General features: G+C 36.2%; 1 protein-coding gene across 1 annotated transcript; it reads left to right on the top strand.

Moving 5' to 3' along the window:
• The first annotated feature begins 12,469 nt into the window (after positions 1-12,469).
• LOC142220802 (uncharacterized) lies at positions 12,470-23,122 on the top strand. Its single transcript, XM_075290155.1, has 2 exons — positions 12,470-12,791; positions 20,432-23,122. The coding sequence occupies exons 1-2, from the start codon at positions 12,709-12,711 to the stop codon at positions 22,890-22,892; spliced, it is 2,544 nt and encodes an 847-aa protein (XP_075146270.1). The 5' UTR covers positions 12,470-12,708; the 3' UTR covers positions 22,893-23,122.
• Positions 23,123-23,882: the final 760 nt, after the last annotated feature.

Below are 23,882 nucleotides of genomic sequence, written 5' to 3'. Positions count from 1 at the left end.
GCTTGTGGAGATTCTAAGAGAAGCATATTTCATCCGATCCAGCTGAAATTTGGTACATGATATTGGTATATGGCCTCTAACAACCATGCAAAAATTGGTCCACATCGGTCCATACACACAAAAAAATTTCACGAAAATTTTTCCAATTAAAATTTTAATTGAGTTTTAAAAGATATTCAATTAAAAATTTAATTGATTCAACAAATTTTTTAATTGAAGCAAAAATCAATCACAAAAATAAAAGTATCAATTAATTTTTTAATTGGATCAATTAACTTTTTAATTGACCTTCAATTAATTTTTTAATTAATACTATCATTTCTGTGATTGAAGACATTTCAATTAAAAATTAATTGGATCAATTAATTTCGTGATTGAATCAGAAAAAAAATTTTTTGTGTGTAATTATATATAGCCCCCATATAAACCGATCCCCAGATTTGGCTTGCGGTGCCTCAAAGAGAAGCAAATTTCATCCGATCCGGCTGAAATTTGGTACATGATGTTGGTATATGGTATCTAACAACCATGCAAAAATTGGTCCACATCGGTCCATAATTATATATAGACCCCATAAAACCGATCTCCAGATTTGGCTTGCAAAGCCTCAAAGAGAAGCAAATTGCATCCGATCCGGCTGAAATTTGGTACATGGTATTGGTATATGGTCTCTAACTACCGTACAAAAATTGGTCCACATTGGTCCATAATTATATATAGCGCCCATATAAACCGATCCCCAGATTTGGGTTGCGGAGCCTCAAAAAGAAGCAAATTTCATCCGCCTGAAATTTGGTACATGATATTGGTATATGGTCTCTAACAACCATGCAAAAATTGGTCCACATCGGTCCATAATTATATATAGCCCCCATATAAACCGATCCCCAGATTTGGCTTGCGAAGTCTCCAAGAGAAGCATATTTCATCAAATCCGGTTGTAATTTGGAACATGGTGTTAGTATATGATTTTTAACAACCGTGCCAGAATTGGGCCATATCGGTCCATAATTATATATAGCCCCATATAAAACGTTCGCCAAATTTGACCTCCGGAGCCTCTTGGAGGAGCAAAATACATCCGATCCGGTTCAAATTAGGAACTTTGTGTTAGTATATGGTCGCTAACAACCATACCAAAATTGGTCCAATCACACAAAAATTGGTCCTATCTGATCATAATCATGGTTGCCACTAGAGCCTAAAATAATCTACCAAAATTTTATTTCTATAGAAAATTTTGTCAAAATTTTATTTCTATAGAAAATTTTGTCAAAATTTTATTTCTAGAGAAAATTTTGTTAAAATTTTATTCGGTTCATAATAAAATTTTCATCATTGTCAAAATTTTATTTCTATAGAAAATTTTGTCAAAATTTTATTTCTATAGAAAATTTTGTTCACATTTTATTCGGTTCATAATCATGGTTACCACACGAGCCAAAAATAATCTACCGAGATTTTATTTCTATAGAAAATTTTGTCAAAAGTTTATTTCTATAGAAAATTTTGTTAAAATTTTATTTCTGTAGAAATTTTTGTCAAAATTTTCTTTGTATAGAAAATTTTGTCAAAATTTTTATTTCTATAGAAAATTTTGTGAAAATTTTATTTCTATAGAAAATTTTGTGAACATTTTATTTCTATAGAAAATTTTGTTAAAATTTTATTTCTGTAGAAAATTTTGTCAAAATTTTATGTCTACTTTGTCAAACTGAATTATATACGTGTTGGATCGATCTTTTTTGATTTAATATATACCACGTATGGACTTACATACAATTTAGAAGATGGTGTTAGGAGGTTTTAAGATACCTTGCCATCGGCAAGCGTTACCGCAACTTAGGTAATTCGATTGTGGTGATGGAGGGTACATAAGCTTCGGCCTGGCCGAACTTACGGCCGTATATACTTGTTTTTTTTTTTTACAATAACAAAAGTTGCTTCACAAAAGACGCTCTATCTCACAAACTAATTGACTTACACACGTCAAATTTTGACACGATTCATTTGAAGGTTGGTACTATATAAAAATAATATGCATTTAATACTAGCGAAGCCATCTATGTGTCAGACCGGGGACTTATCAGCCAACCTGTTATATAGGAGCTATATCTAAATCTGAACCGATTTCAACCAACGGAAATATTAAATGTTAGCTTTTATTGAAAATCGTAGTATTTTTTTTTACCAGATGAGTAAAAATTCATAATATTTCAAAAATATTACTTTAAATAATTCTTGAAAACTAATGAACTTGATATATCTAGGTGAGGTTCGATTGAAAAGAGGATCCAAGATTCGCTGTCTTATACTCAACTCTAAGAAATTGGAGGTTGGATTTTCGCTAAATGGGATATTCGTTAAAGAGAGCTTCCACTGTATATGGAAGCTATATCTAAATCTGAAACGATTTCCTCCAAAATCAATAGGGTTCTATCCTGACCCAATACACATACGTGTGCAAAATTTAAAGTCAGTTGGTCTAAAATTGCGACTTTGCGACATTGAATACAAAACCACGCACTCATAGAAAAAATCATGCACGGCGTGCTCATTTCAAAACGATTCGTTCATGAATGTGAATTAACACACACGTGGTGTCAAACGGATAACAGGCGGTGTCAATCTGACAACGATAAAATGACACCATGCGTTGTCGAAATAACAACCAGCGTGCACGATCTGAAAATGTTATGGTTACGAATTAATAAACAAAATTAAAAAAAGATTTCCGCTACCGTGACTCGAACTTGTGTTTTCTGCACCATACGCGTTAACAGTCGCCTTAGCACATTGCACCACCGAGGGAGTTCCCATAATAACGTCTAACGATTATTTTAAGAATTTTCATGGCTAAAGAAAAACCAACGCCGTTCATGAAATCGTGAACGCCCGTGGACGAAATTGTGAACATTCCGTTTTGATTTTTTGTGAACGTTTCCGTTTCATTTTGTCACCGTTCATTCACGACTATGTAACGTAATTTTTTTCTATTAGTGCAGGCTATAAATATTAAAGGTTTCAGTGGGCGGATCGATCTGAAAATTTCGATGAGCTCTTGTGACGTTATGCAGTACATGTGTTCTAAATTTTAAACCGATAAGTGCATTTTTGTTATATTTACTTCAACATCCGGTCGTTGGCCCCATAGTGCCATGACAGAAATGATAATATCAATCACTAACGTCAAGAAAAAAATATACAATTATTTTTTTTTTTGAATCAACTAAATTGTTAACTGTTATTGTTTTTGCTTTTTTTTTTTCAATTCAATTAAAATTTTATTTTTTTAATTTTATTAATTTTTACGCACCACATAGTTAAAAAATTTCCAAATTAATATATTTTCCTAAATATTGCTATCGATATCGATTAACTTGAATATTTAATTTCACTTTTATTTTCATTAAAAACTTATTGATTGGAAATTTTCACAATCTCTTTGCCTCTCGTTTTATAGTTAAAAAAAGCAAAAATAAATAATAAGTTCAATATGGAAAACCACAAGGAAATATATTGCATTACCAAGGTCTCCAATGTTGAAATGTGAGTTCTCATTTAAAACCGTGTAAGTCAATGTCTCGCCAAGGAGAAATAGCCACAGAGTAACTTCACATAAATGTTAGCAGCAGCTACAGCTACAGCAACAGCAACAGCAGAATCAGTTTTCATCTTTTTTTCTATTTCGTTACAAAAATAAAAGAAAATTATGAATGGATATGAAAGTTGAGAAGCGATTTTTTTTTTCTCGGAGTAAAATTGGAAAATAATCGAATACAGTTTGAGTTTCTTAATATGATTGTATTTCGTGTCTGTCACTATTGAACATATGTTGTAAGAAATTTTTATAAGTGAATCAGAAAGGGAAGAAGACAAAAAAGCAGCAAAAAAAAAAACAAAGAAAATATTAAACGGAACAAAAACATCAATACAATATCAAATGTACGAGATACATTGAAAGAAAGGAGTGTTAATCTTATATAGCAATAGGTAAAAACGAATAATATTAGGACTGAACATACCCTAAATTGGCTTCTTTTAGTGGACTAGGGTTCATACTCTACATCTCCATTGCCATGATTGTGACTCAGATTAAGTTAAATGATTTAATGTGTTCTAGGTCAAAATATTCTCTTGAAACCCCTCTGTACAGTGTATATTTCCAACATGCCATAGTACAGGCAGTGTTAGTGAATGAAATTAATAACTTAACGTACCCTACTCTAAACTCTTTTCTGCAAACAAGAATAAATTCAATAATGCTGAATATGCTATGCTTGAGTAATATCAGTGCTGAGCACAACATCACAAAGTAGATTATTTTTGAAAAAAAAAAACATTAGATGAGTACATTCAGTGGCATCCATACTCCGGTGGAATATATTCAATAAGTGGAATAGTAGTTTGTTATGCAAGCAGTGCTGATTTAACTATTGGTACTGTCTTTTTTCCAAAAGAATAGCGTAAGAGCTGGCATATTTTGGATGGGTATATTCAGTGGATGACACTAAATGTACCCATCCAATGCACTAAAGGTGGGTATTATTTGGTCACTATAAGATAGGTAGTTATTAACCATTGCTTCTGAAAAGTCAGCATGATGGGATCTTAATCTACCCTCAGAGTGTCAATACTAACGATATCTGATGTAATGGAAGAAGTACTGAACATACTCTCTGATCTTTTTGAGGCATACATAATCCCAGAGCAGAAGGACCTAAAAAGCTTTAGTTGCAATAAAATCATATTCAGGTAGGAATACGCTCCGCAAACGGCTAGTGTTTCTTGGTCATATTTGGACCATGTTGATTCATCAGTAATGGGATTACATTGGATGAGTAGGTTCAGTGAAATCCATAATCTGTTGGCGGATATTGAAATGGGCGAAAAAGTCATCTTACACACAAAAAAAAATTTCTGATTCAATCACCAAATTAATTGATCCAATTAATTTTTTAATTGAAATGTCTTCAATCACGACAATGATAGTATCAATCACAGTTTTAATTGGGCATAGAAAAAATTCTTGATTAAAAAATTAATTGATTTTTTCAGCAAATTTCAATTAATTTTTTAATTGATTCAATTAAAAATTTAATTGATGTTAATTGCAAAACTCAATTAATTTATTCATTAAAAAAGGTAACTATTTTTAATTACTTTCTGAATTAGCTTAGAGTTTTTATTTGGATTAACAAATGATTGTTTGAAATACATTTTTAATTAAAAATAAAAAAAAATCAGCACTTTTTTTAACAGAATTAGTCTTCCGAATTTGATTAAAAAATTAATTGTATCAATTAATTTTTTAATTAAAAATGTTAAAATGTTCAATCATTGACTTAATTAACTTAATGTTTCTATCATGATTAAAAAATTAATTGTATCAATTAATTTATTAATTGAAAAAATTTTCAACTTCAATTAACTTTTTAATTGGAAATATTTTGGTGATATTTTTTTCTGTGTACGCTTTACGAAACTCGTTCTGCGGTATTTTGACCCAATCCAGGCTAAATGCCGTCTTGAGGTGATCTACATTTGATATTTTTTAGTCCCAACTGTACTCAATGACTCAGACGCAAAAGCCCTACGGATTGATATCCGGAGATTTTGGTGACCAGTGTAGCAAAGCATCTTCTAAGCCATTCTAACGTCCATCCGAGCTTGATATTATATGGACTGGCAACTCTGAGTGTTGATCCAGGTATACTTAGGCTAGGCTAGACGCACTGCTAATGAGGAGACGTATTTCGGCCACCCTAGGACAAGCAAACATACAAAGGTATGTGAACAGAGGCACTCTTCAAGGAGGAGTTCTATCGCCTCTTCTTTGGAATGTTGTTATTGAAGTGTGGTTTGTTTGTGAAGGAAATAAAACTCAGGACTAAAAAACAAATTTATTTAATATTTTATTTCACAACCGTTTCTTCAAATATCAATTTTCGAATGAAAATTCACATTTTTTTTATTTCTCAAATATCAAAATCCAAAGGTAACTCGATTTGAAAATTAATTTTGATAACAAGTAAAATTAATTTTTAAGGAAAATAAAAAAATTCAAAGGGAATACTAGCATCTATTGATCCAACGACGGTGTGAAACTTAGTGCAGTCTGATACTATACCGGATGTGATAAACTGGCTTTCGACCTGCAATTTTTGCTACGCCACAATGGAGGGATCTTGACTGAAACTCTTGAAATTTCGTGATGTCCAGCGGTCAAGGGATCATCCATTGGATTTGTGGACCTATTACCTTGTTCTGGTGAAGGAGGATTCACGCCCGGTATAAGAACTTCTGGTTGAGTTTCTCTGTTGTCTCCTTTTTATAGCAAAGTTAAAACGGCGTTCCACACTGCAGTAAAACCAATTGGATAAGCTTTCAAAAACTCATAAATGTCACCAGTATTACTGAGAGGGGGTAAATCCACCACTGAAAAACTGGGATTGAACCCATGACCCTTTGTATGCAAGGCGAGGTGCAATGGTTAGCATGCCCGCCTTGCATACACAAGGTCGTGGATTCGATTCCTGCTTCGACCGAACACCAAAAAGTTTTTCAGCGGTGGATTATCCCACCTCAGTAATGCTGGTGACATTTCTCTGAGGGTTTCAAAGCTTCTCTAAGTGGTTTCACTGCAATGTGGAATGTCGTTCGGACTCGGCTATACAAAAGAGGTCCCTTGTCATTGAGCTTTACATGGAATCGGACAGCACTCAGCGATAAGAGAGAAGTTCACCAATGTGGTATCACAATGGACTAAATAGTCTAAGTGACCCTGATACATCGGGCTGCCACCTAACCTAACCTAACCACTGTCCCACACAAATGCAACATATGATTTCGATTCCCACAACAATCATTTTATATCCACTTAAACGAAAATCAAAATTAACAAGGAAAGTCTAAAGTCGGGCGTGGCCGACTATAAAGGGTGATACGGTCAAAATTTGGTCAATATAAACTTGACGTATTTCTTTCAATTTTGCATTTAAAAAACCTGAACACCCCTCATTTTGAAGGTGTGTGTGTGTAGAATGTTGCTCCTATTTTGATTTTGGAATTCACTCTTCAGTTGTCAAAATGCCGTCCAAGCAAGAAGAGCAGCGTATCAAAATTTTGCTCGCGCATCGCGAAAATCCGAGCTACTCGCACGCAAAGCTGGCAAAATCGCTAAAAGTTGCCAAATCAACCGTTACAAATGTTATTTGAAGTGTTTGAGGAACGTTTGTCGACAGCCTGGAAGTCTGGATCGGGGGGAAATCGAAAACCGGAAGACGATGAGACGACAAAGAGAGTTGCCGGTAGTTTCAAGCGAAACCCTAACCTCTCTCTCCGAGATGCCGCAAATAAGCTGGGTGTATCGTCTACAACCGTGCATCGAGCCAAAAAACGAGCCGGACTATCGACTTACAAGAAGGTAATGACTCCAAATCGCGATGATAAACAAAATACGACGGCCAAAGCTCGATCCCGGAGGCTGTACACGACGATGCTGACGAAGTTTGACTGTGTGGTAATGGACGACGAAACCTACGTCAAAGCCGACTACAAGCAGCTTCCGGGACAGGAGTTTTATACGGCAAAAGGAAGGGGAAAGGTAGCAGATATTTTCAAGCACATAAAACTGTCAAAGTTCGCAACGAAATATCTGGTTTGGCAAGCCATCTGTACTTGTGGCTTGAAAAACAGCATTTTCATAGCTTCCGGGACTGTCAACCAAGAAATGTACGTGAAAGAGTGTTTGAATAAACGTCTGCTGCCTTTCCTGAAACACGGTTGTTCCGTACGGTTTTGGCCGGATTTGGCATCTTGCCATTACGGTAAAAAGGCCATGGAGTGGTACGCCGCCAACAACGTGCAGGTGGTTCCCAAGGACAAGAACCCTCCCACCACGCCAGAGCTCCGCCCAATTGAGAAATACTGGGCTATTGTCAAGCGGAACCTAAAGAAGACCAAAAAAACTGCTAAGGACGAGCAGCAGTTCAAGGCAAACTGAGGCGAAGAAGGTGGACAAGGTGGCTGTACAAAATCTGATGGCAGGTGTCAAGCGTGACGCCCGGCAATTCGGATTTGGAAAAGCGAAAGCCTAACTGAATATTTTTCCTGAATTTTATACTAATTGAACTTGAAAAAGAAATTTAATTTAATTTTTTAAATAAACGATCTCACCGATTTACACGCGTTTTCCCTTGACCAAATTTTGACCGTATCACCCTTTAGTCTAAGTGAGCCTGATACATCGGGCTGCCACCTAACCTAACCTAACCACTGTCCCACGGTGGCTCTCAAACACACAAATGCAATATATGATTTTTATTTGCACAACAATCATTTTATCTCCACGAAAATCGAAAATCGAAATTAACAAGTAAAGTCTAAAGTCGGGCGGGGCCGACTATATTATACCCTGCACCACTTTGTAGATCTAAATTTTCGATACATCTGTCAAATGTGTTGGCGGCTATATAAAGGGTGATTCTTTTGAGGTTAGGATTTTCATGCATTAGTATTTGACAGATCCCGTGGGATTTCAGACATGGTGTCAAAGAGAAAGATGCTCAGTATGCTTTGACATTTCATCATGAATAGACTTACTAACGAGCCACAACGTCGAATTTTCAGTGAATGGGCCCTAGAAAAGTTGGCAGAAAATCCGCTTTTTTATCGACAAATTTTGTTCAGCGATGAGGCTCATTTCTGGTTGAATGGCTACGTAAATAAGCAAAATTGCCGCATTTGGAGTGAAGAGCAACCAGAAGCCGTTCAAGAACTGCCCATGCATCCCGAAAAATGCACTGTTTGGTGTGGTTTGTACGCTGGTGGAATCATTGGACCGTATTTTTTCAAAGATGCTGTTGGACGCAACGTTACGGTGAATGGCGATCGCTATCGTTCGATGCTAACAAACTTTTTGTTGCCAAAAATGGAAGAACTGAACTTGGTTGACATGTGGTTTCAACAAGATGGCGCTACATGCCACACAGCTCGCGATTCTATGGCCATTTTGAGGGAAAACTTCGGAGAACAATTCATCTCAAGAAATGGACCGGTAAGTTGGCCACCAAGATCATGCGATTTGACGCCTTTAGACTATTTTTTGTGGGGCTACGTCAAGTCTAAAGTCTACAGAAATAAGCCAGCAACTATTCCAGCTTTGGAAGACAACATTTCCGAAGAAATTCGGGCTATTCCGGCCGAAATGCTCGAAAAAGTTGCCCAAAATTGGACTTTCCGAATGGACCACCTAAGACGCAGCCGCGGTCAACATTTAAATGAAATTATCTTCAAAAAGTAAATGTCATGGACCAATCTAACGTTTCAAATAAAGAACCGATGAGATTTTGCAAATTTTATGCATTTTTTAAAAAAAAAAAGTTATCAAGCTCTTAACAAATCACCCTTTATAAAGGTTGGACAGAATTTGATAGACTTCTACAAAATCTATAGACTCAAAATTTAAGTCGGCTAATGCACTAGGGTGGAACACAATGTTAGTAAAAAAATATGGGAAACATTTAGATCTGAAGCAATTTTAAGGAAACTTCGCAAAAGTTTATGTATGATTTATCGCTCGATATATATGTATTAGAAGTTTAGGAAAATTAGAGACATTTTTACATCTTTTCGACTAAGCAGTGGCGATTTTACAAAGAAAATGTTGGTATTTTGACCATTTTTGTCGAAATCAGAAAAACATATATATGAGAGCTATATCTAAATCTGAACCGATTTCAACCAAATTTGGCACGCATAGCTACAATGCTAATTCTACTCCCTGTGCAAAATTTCAATTAAATCGGAGTAGAAAATTGGTCTCTATGGTCATATGAGTGTAAATCGGGCGAACGATATATATGGAAGCTATATCTAAATCTGAACCGATTTCAACCAAATTTGGCACGCATAGCTACAATGCTAATTCTACTCCCTGTGCAAAATTTCAATTAAATCGGTGTAAAAGATTGGCCAGTGTTGTCATATGAGTGCAAATCGGGCGAACGATATATATGGGAGCTATATCTAAATCTGAACCGATTTCAATAAAATTTGGCACACTTGACTAGACTACTAATTGTACTCCTAGGGCAAAATTTCAACCAAATTGGGGTAAAACTCTGGCTTCTGGGGCCATATAAGTCCATATCGGGCGAAATATATATATGGGAGCTATATCTAAATCTGAACCGATTTCTGCCAAAATCAATAGGGTTCTATTCTGAACCAAAACACATACTTGTGCCAAATTTGAAGTCGATTGGACTAAAACTGCGACCTAGACTTTGATTACAAAAATGTGTTCATGGACAGACGGACATGGCTATATCGACTCATGAGCCCACCCTGAGCGCAAAAATGCTCAAAGACACCATGTGTCTATATCGTCTCTTTGTGGGTGTTGCAAACATATGCACTAACTTATAATACCCTGTTCCACAGTGTGGCGCAGGGTATACAAATCCAGGGGAAAATCAAGTTTACCAACTACTCAAAACTTTCATTGCATATGTTCAGGCGTTAAAATTGTCCGCTTGACCGCTTAAATCGAAAATAAAAAGAGAAAAAGAACCAAAAACTAAAATCAAAATTTTCAAAGGCTGTTGCACTAAAAGCAATTAAATTAAAGTGGCACAACATGGTAAAAAGGTGGCACAAAAATCAAAACTGTATGGAATTTAGTGGAATAAGTGTCAATGTTTGGAAAACGTGGCAATTTTGCTACTAAAGTGGCATATCTATAATATTAAAATGGATAACGTTAGTGGTGAATAGATCTACAGCGTAGAGCCAGAGCTGCTCTTAAGGTCTAGACACTGAACATACTCTCTTCGAATAGAGACACATCTAACTTTTCCACAAAAATTTAATTTTATTATATTCGAAAATATCGTCGGAAATATCTGATGCTCTCATTAATTTTTTCAGAATGTACCATTACCATTAGTACAATGTACCAATCCGTAATAGAAGACACAGGAAGAAAATCTAAAGAAATGCAAGTTAAAACTACATTTTCGATTCACTGAGTAATGAACGAAATTTGATCTTTGGCATGATATCTTAATTTTACAATTAATTATTTTTCAAGCTTTATGAACAAAGTAGATCAAGGAATTTGATCAATAGAATCATTGACAAGAAAACGCCAGATACAAATCTATACTGTACATGTTTCAGTTCGGGCGAATGAATTTTTCCACAGCCTTTAATAGAAAAATGTTCAAGAGCTATTGCGCTAAAAAGCAATTAAATTAAAGTGGCACAACATGGTAAAAAGGTGGCACAAAAATCAAAACTGTATGGTATTTAGTGGAACAAGTGTCAATGCTTGGAAAAAATGGCAAATATGCTACTAAAGTGGCACAGCAATAATATTGAAATGGATAACGTTAGTGGTGAATAGATCTACAGCGTAGAGCCGGAGCTGCTGGTATGGTATTTAGTGGAACAAGTGTCAATGCTTGGAAAAAATGGCAAATATGCTACTAAAGTGGCACAGCAATAATATTGAAATGGATAACGTTTGTGGTGAATAGATCTACAGCGTAGAGCCGGAGCTGCTCTTAAGGTCTAAACACTGAACATACTCTCTTCGAGTAGAGACACAGCTAACTTTTCCACAAAAATTTAATTTAATTATATTCGAAAATATTGTCGGAAATATCTGATGCTCTCATTAATTTTTTTCAGAATGTACCATTACCATTAGTACAATGTACCAAATTGTAATAGAAGATACAAGAAGACGAAGAAGAAGAAAAAAAAATCTAAAGAAATGGAAGTTAAAACTACATTTTCGATTCACTGAGCAATGAACGAAATTTGATCTTTGGCAAATGGAAATAGAAATGATAACTGGCTGGCTGTTTGGATGGTTGGCATCGTGATATACACTGGCAAATGGTGATGCTGCTGATGATGATGATGATGGTGATGGTCTTTGAACAGACTTATGTCTTGAAGAAAATGCAACAAAGCCAGGTCATTTCCTCTCCATTTCCATCTCATTTTCTACACTCCTCTGCGTCTGTTACAGGGGGGAAAATAGGAGGACTCGATTCCAAGTACAATAACCATCTTTAATTTCAAAGTTTTCCATCAGATTTCCTTCCACACTACGAAAAGCCTGCCAAGTTATGACGATGATGATGATGATGATGAGAAGCCCCTTGTACAGCGTTGATGCATACATAAGAGATAGAAAAACAATTGATATCTGATGACTTTGGGTGGCAATGTAATGTGATGGTGGTAATGCTAAATGCAAACAAAACCAAGAAATGCAGGAAGGAAGGAAGGAACTGACGGACAAATGAAATGTAAAACTGTATTAAAAATTACACAAATGCCAAGGTATTACACGGGAAGAGAGTAAAGTGTCTGCAACGAAGTCTAAAGAAATAAAAATCGCATAAATAAAAGCTGGTGTTGTCATTCAAATGTATATTAATCACTAAACATTTGCCAAACGAAAAAGACAACGGTAACAAAAAAAAAAAAAAACAACAAAAATTGCAAATAACTCTAGTATTTCACGAAAGGATATACGAAAAAAAAAATCTGCAACTAACGAAGTTTTAAAAAGAGTTCGGGATGTTTGTAAATGAATAGCATTTGCCAAAACTAAAAACAAAGAACTTTAATTTTCTTCAGAGCTTTTGAAGAGTTGGAGAAGAACTGGCATTGTGACTCTCAAAGAAAATGTATAAATATATTTTAATTTATTTATGGATTTATAGTGGAATATTTTATGGTGCCACAGAGGCTGCCGATGCAGATGAACAGTGAGTGTCTATTGTTTCTAAAAACATAAAAGGACTGAATAATTCATAGGTCAAATGTAAAAAAAAAAATATTAAAAAAAAAAACAGAATAACATTTATGTGTACGACAACAAATTCGAGTTTGAAAGGTTCAGTACAGCATTTAGCCAAGACATGAACCAGTTTCCTAAATCATTTCTTATATATAGAAAGATCTTGAGTTCGTTTTCACAAATCAGCAGTAAAGAGACCACCATGCGAAATATAGAAACTGTTTTTTTTTTTTTCGAAACATCTTAAACTGAGTTCATTAAATCGAGCAAATGTCCAGAGGTCCAGGGAAATATGAAGCTGTTGGAAATACACTTGCCCCTAACACTAAATATCCCACTGTAGCAAAGCTAAATTCTACATACAGTGTTACCGTTGTGCCACTTTTTCACGCGGTGGTACTTTTGTGCCACGTTTTGCGCCACCTTTTTGTTATGATGTGCCATTTTTAGCCCTTAAATGCGCTCTATATCTTTTAAGATACTACCAGAAAACAAGTAAGGAAAGTCTAAAGTCGGGCGGGGCCGACTATATTATAGCCTGTACCACTTTGTGGATCTAAATTTTCGATACCATATCACATCCGTCAAATGTGTTGGGGCCTGTATATAAAGGTTTGTCCCAAATACAAAAATTTAAATATCACTCGATCTGGACAGAATTTGATAGACTTCTACAAAATCTATAGACTCAAAATTTAAGTCGGCTAATGCACTAGGGTGGAACACAATGTTAGTAAAAAAACAAGTAAGGAAAGTCTAAAGTCGGGTGGGGCCGACTATATTATACCCTGCACCACTTTGTGGATCTAAGTTTTCGATACCATATCACATCCGTCAAATGTGTTGGGGGCTGTATATAAAGGTTTGTCCCAAATACAAAAATTTAAATATCACTCGATCTGGACAGAATTTGATAGGCTTCTACAAAATCTATAGACTCAAAATTTAAGTCGGCTAATGCACTAGGGTGGAACACAATGTTAGTAAAAAATATATGGGAAACATTTAAATCTGAAGCAATTTTAAGGAAATTTCGCAAAATTTTATTTATGATTTATCGCTCGATATATATGTATTAGAAGTTTAGGAAAATTGGAGTTATTTTTACAAGAAAAACATATATATGGGAGATATATCTAAATCTGAACCGATTTCAAGCAAATTTGGCACGCATAGCTACAATGCTAATTCTACTTCCTGTGCAAAATTTCAACTAAATCGGAGTAAAAGATTGGCCACTGTGGTATTATGACTGTAAATTGGACGAACGATATATATGGGAGCTATATCTAAATCTGAACCGATTTCAACCAAATTTGGCACGCATAGCTACAATGCTAATTCTACTCCCTGTGCAAAATTTCAACTAAATCGTAGTAAAAGATTGGCCACTGTGGTCATATGAGTGTAAATCGGGCGAACGATATATATGGGAGCTATATCTAAATCTGAACCGTTTTCAATAAAATTTGGCACACTTGACTACACTACTAATTGTACTCCTAGTGCAAAATTTCAACCAAATTGGGGCAAAACTCTGGCTTCTGGAACCGTATTAGTCCATATCGGGCGAAAGATATATATCGAAGCTATATTTAAATCTGAACCGATTACAATAAAATTTGGCACACTTGACTATAGTACTAATTGTTCTTCTTGTGCAAAATTTTAAGCAAATTAGGGTAAAGCCACCGTGGTGCAATGGTTAGCATGGCCGCCTTGCATACACAAGGTCGTGGGTTCGATTCCTGCTTCGACCGAACACCAAAAAGTTTTTCAGCGGTGGATTATCCCACCTCAGTAAAGCTGGGGACATTTCTGAGGGTTTCAAAGCTTCTCCAAGTGGTTTCACTGCAATGTGGAACGCCGTTCGGACTCGGCTATAAAAATGAGGTCCCTTGTCATTGAGCTTAATATGGAATCGGGCAGCACTCAGTGATGAGAGAGAAGTTCACCAATGTGGTATCACAATGGACTGAATAGTCTAACCTAACCTAGGGTAAAACGCTGGCTTCTGGGGCCATATAAGTCCATATCGGGCGAAATATATATATATGGGAGCTATATCTAAATCTGAACCGATTTTTTCCAAAATCAATAGGGTTCTATTCTGAGCCAAAACACATACTTGTACCAAATTTGAAGTCGATTGGAATAAAATTGCGACCTAGACTTTTATTACAAAAATGTGTTCTCGGACAGACGGACATGACTATATCGACTCAGGAGCCCACCCTGAGCATTTTTGCTAAAGACACCATGTATCTATCTCGTCTCCTTCTGGGTGTTGCAAACATATGCACTAACTTATAAAACCCTATTCCACAGTGTGGTGCAGGGTATACAAATTCACACGTCTTAAAATTATTAAAATAAATGACCGAATTCTATGAAATCAATTTTGTTGCATTTAAAACGTCACAACGCTAGTTTTAAAAATGTTTTCCGGAAAAATTGTAGTAATTTTGAGCAGGGATCCGGAGCAAGCCCTTTTTTTGCCGGAGCGGGAGCGGAGCGGGAGCGGCATTTCTAAAATCCGGAGCGGAGCGGTTTCCAAATGAAAAACCGCTCCGCTCCGAATAAAATATTACTTGAATGAAATGTGTAACTTTGAAATTACACTGTGTAGGTAATTTCAAATTTAGCTAGTACTTAGCGTAGTGTGAGTAAACGTTTAAAATGTACGATATGTATTTTTGTACGTACGTACATTGGGGAAAACACAACGTGTTTTTTAGTAATTGTTTTCAAAAACGGCAAATGTCAAAATATATATCTAGATTGTGTTGTAAAAGTAACAACAGTACTTTCGATCAATTTCATCCCGTATTACTACAAAGATGTTTGTAATGAACGTCAAATAAATGCAATTAAACGATCTTATTTATATTTAATTTTTTAGTTTTCTACACTGAAAAAAATATTTTCGTGAAGTCAAAGATTTCATGTCCTTAGAATAAGAATGCAAATTTTGCTTAACATGGAAGACGCATTTCTCTAAAATAAAGTTTTTTATACCCATCACCATAGAATGGTGACGGGGGTATAATAAGTTTGTCATTCCGTTTGTAACACATCGAAATATCGATTTCCGACTATATAAAGTATATATATTCTTGATCAGGGAGAAATTCTAAGACGATATAACGATGTCCGTCTGTCCGTCTGTCTGTCTGTCTGTCTGTTGTAATCACGCTACAGTATTCAATAATGAAGCAATCGTGCTGAAATTTTGCACAACCTCGCCTTTTGTCTGCAGGCAGGTCAAGTTCGAAGATTATATCGGTCCAGGTTTTGATATAGTCCCCATATAAACCGACCTCCCGATTTGGGGTCTTGGGCTTATAGAAATCGTATTTTTTATCCAATTTGCCTCAAATTTGAAATCTGGAGGTATTTTATGACCGTAAAGAGGTGTGCCAAAAATGGTGAGTATCGGTCCATGTTTTGGTATAGCCCCCATATAGACCGATCTCCCGATTTTACTTCTTGGGCTTATAGAAACCGCAGTTTTTATTCAATTTACCTGAAATTGGAAATCTAGAGGTATTGTAGGACCACAAATACGTGTGCCTAAAATTGTGAGTATCGGTCCATATTTTGGTATAGCCCCCATATAGACCGATCTCCCGATTTTACTTCTTGGGCTTATAGAAACCGCAGTTTTTATTCAATTTACCTGAAATTAGAAATCTAGAGGTATTGTAGGACCACAAATACGTGTGCCAAAAATTGTGAGTATCGGTCCATGTTTTGGTATGGTCCCCATATAAAACGACCTCCCGATTTGGGGTCTTGGGCTTATAGAAAGCGTATTTTTTATCCAATTTGTCTGAAATTGGAAATCTAAGGGTATTTTCGGACCATAAAGAGGTGTGCTGAAAATGGTGAGTAGCGGTCCATGTTTTAGTATAGCCCCCATAAGAACGATCTCCCGATTTAACTCCTTGGGTTTCTAGAAACCGTAATTTTTATCTGATTTGCCTGAAATTGTAAATATTCTGGTATTTTAGGCTCGGTCCATTTGGTAATGCCTCCATATAGACCGACTTCACTTGAATTGCTTGAAATTCAATGTAAAATTTCCAGATTTTACTTCTACAGATTTAAGATTTCAAATCAAGACGTTATTTTATAATTTTCTTGCACACTTACAAGAGATGTTAATGATTCCTCTAAAACTCAAACAAAAATGGTTCTTATAAATCCAGAATCTGATATAGTCCTCATAGGTGAAATCTTTAAATTTATCTTCGGGAAGTGTCCTCAAGTCCTCAAGCCCTCCTAAAATTTCAAAGGAAACCCTAATATTTGGTTCATGGTGGTGGGTATTTAAGGTTCGGCCCGGCCGAACTTAGTGCTGTATATACTTGTTTTCTTGTCCAAAAGGCAATAAACTTTTGAATGAAGTTGTAATGTCCTTATAATTAAGTGATTTTACTTAAAAATGTGTATCATAACATGAAAGATAAAATTTTTGAGGTAAGGTCAACGTGACTTTAATAATTAAGAAAAATTCTTTAAAATTAATAAAATTGTCTTTAAATTTGTTTCCTTTTTGCATCTTGCCTACAAAGCAAAAAATCGTTAAAAAATAAGACATGTTTTTCAACACTTTATTTTAAAGACGCTTTTTACTTGAAACATAGCATAATTTCTACTGGAAGTCGAGTCTTAATATGGAAAAAAAAATAACTCGTTAACTCGTTTTTAAAGGATTTTGATAACAACTGACGAAAAAAATCTAAAAAAATGAAAAATTAACATATGCTTCCTAGAATGCTTCCTTTAATGAAGTCAAAATGGATTTAATATTTCTGAAAAAATCTTCAAAATTAATAAAATATTTCAACACATTGTTTTAAAATCATTATACCCTAAACAACATAGTGGTTAGGGTATAACAAGTTTGATCTGCCAAAAAATGTGCCTACAAGAAATATTGATTTTAGACCCCATAAAATATATACCGATCGACTCAGAATCACCTCCTGAGTCGATCTAACGCTTGGCGTCCGTCCGTCTGTCCATGTATTTGTTGTTCACAGGATTTCGGTCGCAATCATTAACCGATTTTGATGAAATTTGGTACAGGGAGTTTTTTTTGGGCACAAGGACGAACATTATTGAATTTGGAAGAAATCGGATCAAATTTAGATATAGCTCCCATATATATGTATTGCCCGATTTCGACAAATGGGGTCACGTTGCACTTTTTTTACTAACCGATCGTCGTCAAATTTAGCACAAAATAATCTTCTGTATCACCCTTTAAGTCTGAAAATTTCATCGAAATCGGTTCAGATTTAGATACACACAAAGAATATTTCATTAAAATTGAGCCAATGAAAATTTTTCATTGATATAACGAAACATTTTCATTAAGACAATGAAAATGTTCGTTAATGGTACGAAACGTTTCGTTGACTAACAGAAAATTCGTTATAATAACGAAAAATTTCGTTATATCAATGAATTTGTTTCATTGGCTCAATTTTAATGACACATTTCATTAATATAACGAAACTTTTTCTACCAGTGTATAGGTCCCATATATATGTATCGCCCGATTTTGTCAAATTAGGTCATAAAACCCTTATTTATCAAGCGATCTTACTCAAAGTTGGCGAAATGTAATCTTCTATAGCACTAACTATATGTGCAAAAAATCATCGAAATCGGTTCAGATTTAGCTATAGCTCCCATACATGTACCGCCCGATTTTTCTAAATAAAATAAAACTCAATTGAACAAATAATACAATGTTTGTACTATAATTTTCTCGAAGAGGAGCGGAGCGGAGCGTGGAGCGGAGCGGAGCGATTTTTTTTTTCTCGGAGCGGAGCGGTTTTTTTTTCTCCGGAGCGGGAGCGGAGCGGAGCGAAAAAAATGGACCGCTCCGGATCCCTGATTTTGAGTAATCTGCAGTCAAAATGGAAACTCACATTTTTTTCCAGTCCCTGTTTCCCAGCTGAGCGAGGTCCCGAAACACCTCTTCACCGATGTGATTATACTGTTTGCTTAGCAAAGGCAGGGCAGTACGCCCCAAATGTTCCATCCTCTGCTTCTCCTCTTCGGAACACGTGTGCTCACAATTCTGGGTGCCTGATCATTATTCCCACGGCCCTGCTGACTGCCGTCCTACTCTACTTGAGTGGTTCTCCAGTTCTTTACGTATCTGGGTCACCCCATAGTATTTTCTTCGCCCTTCCGGCTGTGACAAAGATAATGTTCCAAGGTCCCATCATCCTCAAAACACGCCTTACATGCAAAATCTTCTGCTGCTCCTATTCGGCATAGATGTGCTCTCAATTCTTAATGCCCGGTCATTATTCCCACGGTCTTCCTGACTCTCGTTGCACTCTCATTGAGTAGTTCTATGTTACAATATTTTTCGTATCTGGGTCACCCTATAGTACTTCCCTATGCGCCCTAGCTTTTGTCGCCTCGTGCTATTTCTGAGCCATTTAACACCTTCCGTTGTAGCATGCAGTAGCTTTTTCCCTCTGGTATCTGTTCTTACATGGCAGCTTTTGTCACCGCCGGTATCGATTGTTGCGGCATCCCGCCACTTCACTCACCATCTCAGCCAGTTGTATTCGGTTGTCTGCTTTTTTGCGATCTACAGGGTGGCTGATACGTAATACAATAAATTAAAGCACCATATTTTTTTAAGTTTATTGATCAAAAGCAAAAATGTCGGAAAAAATATTAAATTTTGGAATCAGTTTAGAGTTGATCGAATTGGCTAACTTTGGCACAAATTATGACCTTCAAACGACCAAGAAGCCATCTCACGTTGCACGAAATTTGCTATGCGGTACTTTGGCTCATTCCCGGCGAAGCGCCGTGTTGAGATGATCGACACTTTTTTATGACTACCTTACCCTCCAAAATTCGCCCGGTGCAAAAATCAAACGGAGTGAGTTCGGAGATATTGGAGGTCAATATGCGGAAGAAATAATTTTTCTGTTGCTAAATTCAGTAGATATAATATAACATTACGCGCATTTGTGCTGCATAGAAACGCAATTTGACATTTCTGGGACAAAGCCATCACATGCTGCCCGAAAATGGATGTGCGGTTTTTTGGCCCATTATCGGTGAAGCGCCGTTTTGAGATGATGGACACTTTGGTACATTTTAGTGCTAACCTTACTCTCCGAAATGATTTTGTTGGTAAATACAGTAGATATAATATGACATTACGAGCATCTGTATATATTTTTTTTAAATGTATTTGAGTTGAATAAAAACCAATTTTTTACACCATGTTTCTTTAGATTCAATTTTGAGTTTGTGTGTGTAAATATTTTTATTACACCACACATCTTATTCCACCACATCATCTTAGAATGTCACACTCGGAGGCTATGGCCACCTACGGCACTCAGTCATAATTCGTGCCAACCGTAGCCGATTCGAACAAATTTGGTGTTATTTCCCACATTTTTATGGCATATATAGTAAATACAGTAGATATAATATGGCATTAGGATCATCTGTATATTTTTTATTTAATGCATTGGAGCTGCATAAAAACGAAATTTATATTTCTTTAGATTCAATTTTAATTTTTTTTGTGTTAAATTTTATTCCACCACTTAGTGTCCACATCAAATTGCATATGCCCAAAACGGGTGGAGGAGGAGGTGGAAGAAAACCTATACACCACCATCATCATCATCATCGTAACCATCATCATAAACGTCAAAAGAAAAATCCTCCTCCTCTACATTCATCACTGCATGGTCATGCACATATTTCCTCATTACCACCACCATCTTCGGAATATTTGGATGAATCAGAATTAGTACATAGCCAGATTTATCATGAAACACCACAAAATTATCTAACAGCAGCTGGAGGACAACCTTTAACCATCTCCTCCTCATTGCCTTATTTACACGATGGTCATCTTTTAAAGAAAAGACCATCAACAATAGTTGATGATTCTGATGATGGTCATCACCATAATCATCATCATCATCAGCTAATGGATGGTGAATTTTATACGCATGATGAAGATGGTGTTACCATGGCGCTAGGAATTAAAGGGGATCACAATGGAAATGGTGCTGCCGTAGGAACGGAAGAGGATTTCATGTTGAATGAATATTTGACTTCAAAATTTTCGGCTTTTCCACAACCAACTGAAATGGCAGCAGAAATTGTGTCACCACAAATAACTGGTGGAGGCAGTGGTGGTATCGGTGAGCTGGCTTATCATCATCATCATCATCAGCAGCAGCAGCAGAATCACCATAATGCACCCAGAATCCGAGATGCGGAACGACAGCTGCAACAAAATCATGGCTATTATGGGCATCAGCATCATCATGAGCATTCGCATTATGGAGCTGATCAAGACCTCGAAGAAGACAATGAGATCTTGGGACACCAGGGACAAATAAACACCAACTCAGCTTTGCTGGGTCAAAATGGATGGTCAGCCATACCACATTCTAGACCATTTAATGGTGAAGTGGAGGGAGGTGCAATGTCATCTGTAAAATCCATGAAAAATGGTCACTTCTTAAATCACATCATGCAGCCGCAGCAACAACAGCGGAAAACCCGGCAGGAGGATAAGGAGCTAAATCATCATCCTGATTTTCCTTTTGCATCGGAAATTGCAAATACAGTTGCCGCCACGGCCCCAGTGAATACAATGTTGCAAAGCAGCAGTATCAGCAGCAACATTAAGAGCAAATACAGAGACGACAAATTGCCCAAGGCATTACGTAGTACAAGCCACTACCAGGGGGATAGAGATCAAATAATGGAAGCCATGCATGCATATGAGGATATGGACTTAGCAATGGCCTATAGCGATACAGTAAGAACAGGAGGAGGAGGAGGAGGAGGAGGAAAAGGCGAATACAAAGGTGCTGGAGATGCCAGTGGCATAAAGCCTCTAACGGTCGATGACATATGGTCACAGTTACAACGCACCTACCTCAACAAATATACACCACAAGCCCAACCGGTCAGGGATCAAAAGGAAGATGACCAGCCTGCGTCCAGAAAACGCAAGAGAAATTCCCACTCAACTGGGAAGACGGGGAAACATAACTATTCAAGCCATTCCACCAGATCAGAGGCTATTCGAGTAGCATCCTTTGGAGACGATACCAACTACACTCCACACTACACTCAAGAATATCCATTAACAAGGCTCTCATCGTATTCTGGAACCAAAGCGAATGGGGGGACAAAGGAATTGGAAAACCCCTATGCCGCTTCCTATACACCCTACTATTCTTCCTCATCGATAACTTTTGGTCCTACTCTAAAGCACAAAGACTTGTATGAGACCCAGGCAACAGTGGCTACTAGGCCCAGCTATCATAATTCCGCCTTTGATGAAGAGACCAATGCCAATGAAGGATTTGGAGTTGAAGATGAAACTGCTTCAGAAGATCTAGATGAGGACAGCCGTAACTCTGAAGAGGATACAGCACCGGATCATACAACGGTTTATAGTTCCAATAGACAAAATTATGAGCAACCGCGTAGTCATCGTAATAATCTTGGTATAGGGGTGTATAATACAATCCATCATCCATTCGAGGATCTTTATGCATCCCACAGTACACCAGTGAGCTCGACCCTAGCCACTTATGAGCAGGTTCCAGTGTCTACATATCATCCGAATTCATTTAGTATAACCCGGCCAATAGCCTATAATTTGCCACACAATGACTCCAGTCCATTGACAGAAAAGGGATCTTCCTCAACCCCGGAATCAACTTCGTATCAATGGCGTGAACAACAACATTATCCATCGACTTCATATCAAGCATATCAGCAATATAATCACAAACGTCCTCAACAACAAAAATTGATTCAGTATCAGCCTCAAGTGTCCAATATTTTACGATTACCCAAGGCTTCGGCAGTTGGTAGCACTCCAACAACGGCAACAAATCAAAATTTAGCTCCTTTGACATCATCCTCAGCGGCATCCTATACAGCCAATGAATTCACACCGGGTGTTAAGCCAACGAGTTTGACCCATACACGATATAAGAAAAGAAAAAATCGTTTGAAAACCAAACGAAATTGAATAGGGAATTGTGGAAAGGTCGGTTCGAGGTCCTAGACCCGTAAGAAAAGTGTGATGTCCACATAATTTTACCAAATAGAGAAAATAGGTTTCATAGCTTGGTTGTGGTCTTAAGCATCCTTTTTTTGTTTTCTTTTTAAGGCCCAATTGCAAATCTAAAATATTTACCAAATATGGTGGGGTTATAATCAAGGATATTATTATGTTAACAATTAATAAATATATATTTAATATATTCGATTTAATTAATAAAATAAAACAAATAAAAATTGAAATCTGTCCTTTTTTCTTAAAAAATAACTAATGGTGACAAACATTTCTATAGAATATTGAACCAAACTGAAGAAAGAAATAATAAAAATAATAAAAAAGGCAAAAATAATTCTAGAGAAAGAAAAAGTTGTAGGCAACTAATTTTTTTTCAATCAAAAAACCTGCGTATTAAAAAAAAAAAATTGATCGGCTGACATCAAAAAAAAATTTTTTGTTCAACAAACTGACAATCTTCGAAAACAAAACAAACTATTGTGAATAGAAAAATTTCACCAATTTTTCAAAAAAAATAAAAAAAAAATTTTTTTTATCAAAAAAAAAATTTTTTTTTATCAAAAAAAAAATTTTTTTTTATCAAAAAAAAAATTTTTTTTTTTCAGCTAACTGACAATCTTCGAAAACAAAACAAACTATTGTGAATTGAAAAATTTCCACATTTTGCTTTTAGTAAGGAAAGAATATCCATAATATTTTTCAATATAAACTTGACGTATTTCTTTCAATTTTGCATTAAAAAAAAAAACTGAACACCCCTCATTTTGAAGGTGTGTGTGTGTGTAGAATGTTGCTCCATTTTGATTTTGGAATTCACTCTTCAGTTGTCAAAATGCCGTCCAAGCAAGAAGAGCAGCGTATCAAAATTTTGCTCGTGCATCGCGAAAATCCGAGCTACTCGCACGCAAAGCTGGCAAAATCGCTAAAAGTTGCCAAATCAAC

Source organism: Haematobia irritans, chromosome 1, assembly GCF_050003625.1.
Source record: "Haematobia irritans isolate KBUSLIRL chromosome 1, ASM5000362v1, whole genome shotgun sequence".
NCBI classification, from domain to species: Eukaryota; Metazoa; Arthropoda; class Insecta; order Diptera; family Muscidae; genus Haematobia; species Haematobia irritans.
The sequence above is the reverse complement of the archived record's forward strand: the minus strand, read 5'-3'. Positions and strand labels throughout refer to the sequence as shown.

What these genes read in the sequence shown, in the direction of transcription:
- LOC142220802 (XM_075290155.1), top strand. Translation starts at nt 12,709, where the DNA reads ATGTATAAATATATTTTAATTTATTTATGGATTTATAGTGGAATATTT. An exon ending in GCTGCCGATGCAGATGAACA is followed by an intron (nt 12,792 to 20,431) that starts GTGAGTGTCTAT and finishes TCCACCACTTAG; the next exon opens with TGTCCACATCAAATTGCATA.